The 7955-nt window shown below is 35.9% G+C and overlaps 1 protein-coding gene across 1 annotated transcript in view; it reads left to right on the forward strand.

Annotated features, from left to right (window-relative positions):
• LOC107732007 (transmembrane protein 131-like) overlaps positions 1 to 7955 on the forward strand; it is a 62095-nt gene that overhangs the window by 30535 nt on the left and 23605 nt on the right. The window contains exons 4-12 of the mRNA XM_016543232.1: positions 914 to 982; positions 2951 to 3071; positions 5327 to 5443; positions 5533 to 5655; positions 5779 to 5859; positions 5960 to 6110; positions 6186 to 6242; positions 6351 to 6412; positions 6753 to 6866. Of these exons, the coding sequence (XP_016398718.1) occupies positions 914 to 982; positions 2951 to 3071; positions 5327 to 5443; positions 5533 to 5655; positions 5779 to 5859; positions 5960 to 6110; positions 6186 to 6242; positions 6351 to 6412; positions 6753 to 6866 (895 nt within the window). The remainder of the gene's footprint in view (positions 1 to 913; positions 983 to 2950; positions 3072 to 5326; positions 5444 to 5532; positions 5656 to 5778; positions 5860 to 5959; positions 6111 to 6185; positions 6243 to 6350; positions 6413 to 6752; positions 6867 to 7955) is intronic.

The following is a 7955-nucleotide window of genomic DNA, read 5'->3' on the forward strand; positions in this document are numbered from 1 at the left end:
AACAATAACTGATTTCTATTTGAATACATTTAAAAATGTATTTATGTCCGGATGACAAAGCTGAAAGCATGTGTCACATGATCCTTGAGGAATCACTCTAATATGCTAACTTATATATATATATATATATATATTAATATAATATAATATAATATAAAATGTATGTATATATTATACTCCCGTAAAAACAACCAAGACCTCATTTCAAAGGTGTTTCAAAGCAGTTTCTTCTTAGTGAGTTGGGTCATTTTAGCTTTCCCGTGTCATTTTTTCCATGATCTTTGAATTGACAACAATCAACAACAATTCGTGCTTCAGCTATTTTTGAAGTGAGTTTGCAGCTACTTGCTAAAAAATATTTCCTATAAGACAAATTTATGCTTGTTATCTTTTCGAAACAATGACAATACTTTAGGCCACATTAGTTGGTTACACTGTAAAATCACTGATATCTGACCTGAGGGACCATATAATTGATCATAGATTCATTTTATTATTTAGTCTGCCAACTGCAAAATCTTGCCAATATATGAGGAGAATATGGTACAATGGGGAGGGGGAGTGATATTATAGACTTCAAACATAAAATATATGTGTGAATGTGGTTTGGTGTTTGATCCAACTCTTTGAGTCAAAGGCTTGCCCAGTGGAAGGATGTTTCACCTGAACTTTTAATGTTTGGTGTAAACCTGATGCTTCCATGCCAGACAAAGCCTATTTGTTACTGTGTATGTGTAAGTTTGGGTGTTTCTTTCTATTTGCCTGAAGAAAAATAGAGAGGCATCATTTGATCCTTAACAGGCCATGATATGGTGTGTTTTTGGGGGAAGAGAAAAAAAGCACATTGGCTTCCAAGAAATGGTGTCTCTCACTGTCTCCCCCTCATTTACAGTGTATCGTCTTTCTCTTGCAGTGTGTCCTCTCAGCGGGGGAACAGCAGACCCATACGCTTTGAGCCTCCAATGCTGGACTTTCATGAACAGTAAGACCACCATCACTGGGTAGTTGACTTGACATTTAAAGCAGTGACAGCACTGTCCAACACTTTCAAATTATATTGAAACATCTAAAACACATTTTTTCCCTAATTATTACGTAATGCAGGAATATTTATGAACAATCACTGTTTATATAAACTATTTAACTGTGAATTTAATCTAAAACATTTAATCTAAAGTTTTCCTGCTGGCTTAGTGTCACTTTTCTAGTTTTAAAGAATGACCAATTTGTCAAAATGCCTCAACTGAATAAAGAAAAATCCTCAATACTTTGGTATTGGAGCTATATATATAATAGTGTACACTGATTACAATATTGCCATAAGATGACCTATTCTAAGAAATGCTGGGTGGATTTCTACAGAAATTTTTAAATATTTTTTGTGCACTTGAATGTAGTTGTGTTACACTTATTTGGTCTTGTGTGTACTTTAGTATGTGTCATTTAAAGAAGCTGAGGGCCAACACCCATTCCTGCCTCATTAGATATATTAGTTTTATTAGCTCACTCCCCGTGCAGCCAGCACGTCAGGTGGCCTCTGACTCAATAAACATTTGTTTCACAAGTGATCATTCCAATGCTCTATAAAGTTTTTTTTTTTTTTTTGTAGTCCGGAAGAGAATTCGCTTTTTTACACAAGCGTTCACTCAGGAATTTCTAATGGGTTTTTAAAATAGCGGTTTTTGATTTATGAATAAAATAAAGTCTGTGATTTACATTACCGTATTGTCCCGAATATAAGACGATGTTTTTTTCTTGGAAATACATCTGAAAAAACGCGGTCGTCTTATATTCAGGGTCTAGACTTTGACATGTCAATAATACACCCACAACACTAGGTGGCGCCAAATACGCATAAAACGGGTGTGCCAGATTTGAAGACTACAGTAAGGATTAACTGCTACTGTTAATAAGATTTTGGTAGGCTACTATTAGATGGATAGCCTAAATGTCCTAATTCAGATGGGCTACCTGTTTTTTTTTTTTTAATGGTAACGTTATATATCAAAAAGTGTATATTTTTTAAATGTGATTGTTGGTACATTTTACCAGTTTTTACCATACTTTCAAAACAAAAATTAAAATAGGAAAAATATGCAATATGAAAATAATTGAAGACAAAATGTGTTTTACTGAGAAAAAACAAGATTTGGTTTTTAAAAAGCCTTTTTCCAAAAGGTACATCTGGAAAAAGGGGGGTTGTCTTATAATCAGGGTCGTCTTATATTCGGGCCAATACGGTACTTGATGAAACTGTTCTAAAATATAAATGAAGAAAGGCAGCCAAACAAGGATGAACCTGCTGTCAGGTATTTGTTTCAAAGGGCCGTTTTGAAGAAGTTATTCTTGAGAGCTTTGTTTTCCCTTCTATGTGCCCTACTTAGTTGTCATTTATGCATTTTGGAATGCACTGTTAGTGTGTGGAGTTGTAAAACAAGCTTTCTATATTGTCCTCCCAAAGAATATGGGTGAATGAGATGTTCTGCTGGTGTTCTACCAGATAACTCTGATTGCATATTCCTCTTTAACTTCCTATGGAGTCATTGCACAGCCTTGAATCAGGCCAGTCTCTCTCTCACCAGCAGCAAGCAGTAGAACCTCAGAAAAATTAGCTCATTCCTATCTTGTACTTTAATCTCATACTGTTAGCATGTTCAGTGAAACAGTTTATTTATCTGATTATTTGACAAGTCTTTTTTATATTTTTGATTGAGAATTAGGTTTTTGACTAATTTTGCTTATAGTATGTACTTGCATATAGAGTGATAAATGGGAACGAGCCACCTCAGATGCTGAATAGACTTATTTATTTTTAGTTAACCTGATTCCGTTTCAATTTAACACATACAGACTATTTCAAAGGTAAAGCTTTAATTGACTCCAAAAGCATGATGTCACACACTACTCTGTCCTTTTCCTGGTTGCTAAATATTCTTTTGTCCATCCATAGGCCAGTTGGAATGCCAAAAATGGAAAAAGTTTACTTACACAATCCAAGTTCAGAAGAAATAAGTTTAATATCAATATCAGCAACAACATCACATTTTCATGCATCCTTTTTTCAGAATAGGGTAAGTATATATATATATTTTTAAATATCATGTTTAAATAATTGATATTTATTTATTACGTACATTACCATTTGTATGTTTGCAGTCAGGAAGATTTTTTAAGTTAATTATAAATTAATACTTTTATTGAGCAGAGGTGCATTACATTTATCAAAATGACAGTACACTGATACAGAAAAAAACTATTTCAAATCAGTTCTGTTCTTTTGAACGGTCTATTAAACAAAAAGTATAACAGTTTCCAAAAACATGTTAAGCAGCACAACTGTATTCCTCATTGATAATCAGAAATATTTTAGCGTGAAAATTAGCATATTAGAATGATTTATGAAGCATCATAAGACACTGAATTCTGAAGTGATGGCTGCTGAATTTTTTCAGCATTTATTTAATATTTCACAATATTATTTTTATGGTGTTTTTGATCAAATAAAGCAGCCCTCGTTAGCATAAGAGAGTTTCATAAACATTAAAAAATCTTGAACCCAAATTTTTGAATGGTAGTGTATTTATCACAGAAAGACCCAACTTTTGATCTACAAAGTACTGAGACAGTTGGGACTTCCTGTTCAAACTTGGCACAAAAGAGCAGAAGAAATGGTCTTTTAGCTTGTGTGCCAGCTGCTGGATGTGTGTGGTAAATACCACATCTTCTTGTTTGGCATGGAAGATGAGATAAATAAATGTCTGAGCTAGGCCTGGGCGATAAAACGGTATCGATATTTATCGACGGTACACCCTCTTCGATAACGCTAGAAATTTTTTTAGATATAGCGCACGATATAGGCACGTGCTATGAGTGACGCAGACCGCACACACAAACACGAACACATGCTGAATTGAGTGCTGTGCCTGCCTGTGATGAGGAGATTGCGAATTTAAAAAATTTATATTAGTCGAATTTAAAATAAACATTTGCATTTGAATGCAAAAATAGTACAATCAAATGTTAGGTGTGCGTCTGATATAAAACATTAGATATTTGTTTAATTTTTATTGTGTGTTTAACTGTTAAAACCAAAAATATTTGTTGTTTGTCTCAATAAATTGGGTTAATTTAAAAATACAGTGGTTAAATTTAAACAGTTTTTTCTATTGCTCTTTGTTTTAAAAAAGGTTATAAAAAATGTCAATAATTATCGATACCGAACGATATGAAACATTATATTGTTGATACATTTTTTAGCTATATCGCCCAGCCCTAGTCTGAGCTCACACCAAAGGTCATCTGATGAAGACCTCAGTGAGGACACCTCCTTGCTTTGTATATTTTTGAAAAAGTGACGTGACATGTGGCCAAGTATGGTGACCCATACTTGGAATTAGTGCTCTGCATTTAACCCATCCAAAGTGCACACACACAGCAGTGAACACACACACACCGTGAACACACACCCGGAGTGGGCAGCCATTTATGCTGCGGCGCCCGGGGAGCAGTTGGGGGTTCGGTGCCTTGCTCAAGGGCACCTCAGTCGTGGTATTGAAGGTGGGAGAGAGAGCTGTACATTCACTCCCCCCACCTACAATCCCTAACCTTTGGGTTACGAGTCCGACTCTCTAACCATTAGGCCACGACTTCCCCCAAACATTGATGTGTGGAAGGAGTCATCGACCATCACCTTTACACACACGTGTCAGTAAAACAGCAGGACATTGGCCTCACTGAAACGTCTAATTAAAGCTTTTAGTGTGTGGGTGCTCACACTCTAGGCGGTTCTAAATTAAACACATCCCACCTGTTCCTGACACCTGCATAAATCAGCTCCTCTCTGCCCTGGCTAATGGATTGTGGCTGACCAGACTTGACATCAGCCGTCGTAAACTCAGTGTACTCTTGGGTACCCAAGGTTACAACCCGTTTTAACACCTATTTTGGGTGATACATTTGAAATGGATGATGCTAAAAACAACTGTAAACTGGATCCAAAATGGTTTCAGCTTCATCCACTTCAACCACGTGGTTGAAAAGGCATTTGCGGCCAACCCTAAACATCACTTTTATGTTTAGATTAATATAAAAGGAATATAAATATGAAAATAATGTGCCTATTATTTTAAATAATTGCTTATAGATTTTTTGTTGTTGTTGTTGTTGTTGTATTTTTTTTTTTTACAAATATTTAGTTTGTTATATTTTTATATTATATTTATATGATTATTTTTGCACTTGTAACAGACTGACAAAATGAGCGATATGTATGGAGTGATGTGTGTAATCTTGCATAAATGTAACACATTCCATCATTTATTTACAGATAATTCCACCTGGAGGCAACACCTCATTTGATGTGGTGTTTCTAGCTCGAGTAGTAGGGAATGTAGAAAATACCTTATTTATTAACACATCGCATCATGGAGTGTTTACATACCAGGTACATTTCATTCACTTAATAATGTTGTGCTGTGTTTGATGTACAATTTTTAATGCAATGATCCTAAAAGAACTGTTGTTTGATTTTAGGTGTTTGGTGTGGGCATCCCCAATCCCTACAGACTCAGGCCCTTTGTAGGGGCCAGAGTTCCAGTAAATAGCAGCTTCTCTCCACTCATAAGCATCTTCAACCCTCACAGTGAACCACTGCAGGTACACAAAGCACCTCAGCTTACCATAGTGCTCCTATATCATATTTTCTTTTACCAGTGGGCCATTTTGGCTGTTTGTCTAAATAAATATGTCTGCATCACCTCATGTTTTTTATGGTTTTAGGTTGTAGAGATGTACACCAGTGGAGGAGACCTACATTTAGAGCTGCCTACTGGACAGCAGGGTGGCACCAAAAGATTATGGGTGATCACTTTTTATTCACACTTCAATGTTGTCATTATTGTAAATCACTGTTGTGGTAGAATGAATTATTTTCATATGCTACATTTTTGATGTTCTGTAGGAGATCGCTCCATTCGAGACAAAGGGTGTGATGAGAGCTAGCTTCTCCTCTCGAGACGCTGACAACCACACAGCCTTCATCAGAATTAAAACAAATGCGTCCAATGAGGACGAGTTTATCATCCTCCCTGTAGAGGTTGAAGTCACCACAGGTCAGTTGAAATAACCTTTATTGATACCATCTGATCTTCTGTACTTCAGCACTGATGTTTTGTGCATTTTCCCAGCACCTGGTATATACTCCTCCACAGAGATGCTAGACTTTGGTACACTTCGATCGCAAGGTGTGCTTTTTCCCTATTTCATTTGATGGTAGCTTGGTAGAACAGCAAAACTGTTTGCAGGATACTGTGGAAAAAGTTACAAATATCTGTGTCCTTTCAACTTTACAGATCGACCAAAACAACTGAATTTGCATCTGTTAAATTCAGGAGCAAAAGATGTATCCATCATGGTAATTTGTAGGGCTTATTTACATGGCTTGTTTGTACACTACCATTCAAATGTTTAGGGTTGGTAAGTTTTTGAAATGATTCTCTTATGCTCACCAAGGCTGTGTTTATTTGATAGAATTTGAAAAGTACAGCATAAATAGTAATATTGTGAAATTATTTGCAGTTGAAAATAACTTAATATAGTATAGAATAAATGCATCTTTCCTGAATAAAAGTAGTAATTTACTGGTCCCAAAATTTTGAATGGTAGTGTAAATCTGAAGATCTGGCAAAGTTTTTGATCTAACCAGTGAATAAAATATCCTTTTTAATTCTCTTAATGTGTTTTGTGATGTATAGAGTGTTAGGCCAACTCCGTCGAATGAAGCGGTCACAGTGGATTTCAAGCAAATTACACTAAAAGCTGGAGAGAGCCGATATACCAAAGTTGCGAGTATTAGTTTTGATGGTAAGTACTAGGGGTGTAATGATTCGCTCGTTTTATCGATGCATCGATTACAAACCCTGACGATGCATATGCATCGATCCTGAAACATGATTTTTGAATCGTGAATCGTCGATTTCGGACAGTAATCGATTTAAAATGCTAAGAATCGAATGAATCGCGATTTCTATACCGATTCAATGCTTTCAAAATATATACACATTAAATTACTACAAGCACGAATTAATGGAGACCTTGAACGGTGTTCGTGCCTCGCATCTCTCCTTCACACGCTCCACTATTTGCCACCTGTGACGGTCACAGGATTGCGCTCGCGCTCCGTTCGTCTCACTGACACATTTTTTGAGCAGCTGATGTGTGATCTCTCCTTAGTACTCGTGGCCAGTAATGCTAAAGTGAAGTAGTAGTTTTGCTTTTCTCTGTAGTTTTTCCAGTGGCTCTCGGTCATACTGACGACATTACCTGAGCAGTCGTAGGTTGCACATTTATTGCATGAACGGAGCAAAAATGTAAGTGTCTAAAGCATACGCACAGTTCCATTGAATGATAAATGTGTTTTAACAATGTTGTTGAACCGAATGTACGGATGCACCACCGAATGTATCGTGAGGTTTATCTGATAATCAGATGCATGAAAGTAGCATTTGTTGCTATAGCAATCAGACATGGGGCGCGTTTTCTTTCAGAATCATCATTCGCCGATGCAGAGGAAAAGTAAAATACTATAGCTTTTTTTATAATTTTTTTATGAAAAAGATATAAAGAAGTTTTCGCACTGTAAGAGAAGTGATCTCGCGCTCAAAGAACTTAAGACGTGCCAGGAAATGCCTAATATGGACAAATGCATCTATATCTGCAGCTAAGCTAAATAAAAAGCAGAATGAACTGGTGAAACGTCAATAAACACAATAAATAAATAAAATGTATGAATGATGCAGTGCTAATTGACATATTTATTACAGTACAGAAACTATAAAGTATATTTTCTACCTAATTCTGTGCAGAAAATTGAAATAATTGTTTGTAGTATATAAAACAATCATAAAATTGCCATTAGGAAAAAAATATAGATTACAAATGATTGATTATTGTCCAGC

This window comes from Sinocyclocheilus rhinocerous, unplaced genomic scaffold (assembly GCF_001515625.1).
Source record: "Sinocyclocheilus rhinocerous isolate Xijiao unplaced genomic scaffold, SAMN03320098_v1.1 scaffold1120, whole genome shotgun sequence".
Taxonomy (NCBI): Eukaryota; Metazoa; Chordata; class Actinopteri; order Cypriniformes; family Cyprinidae; genus Sinocyclocheilus; species Sinocyclocheilus rhinocerous.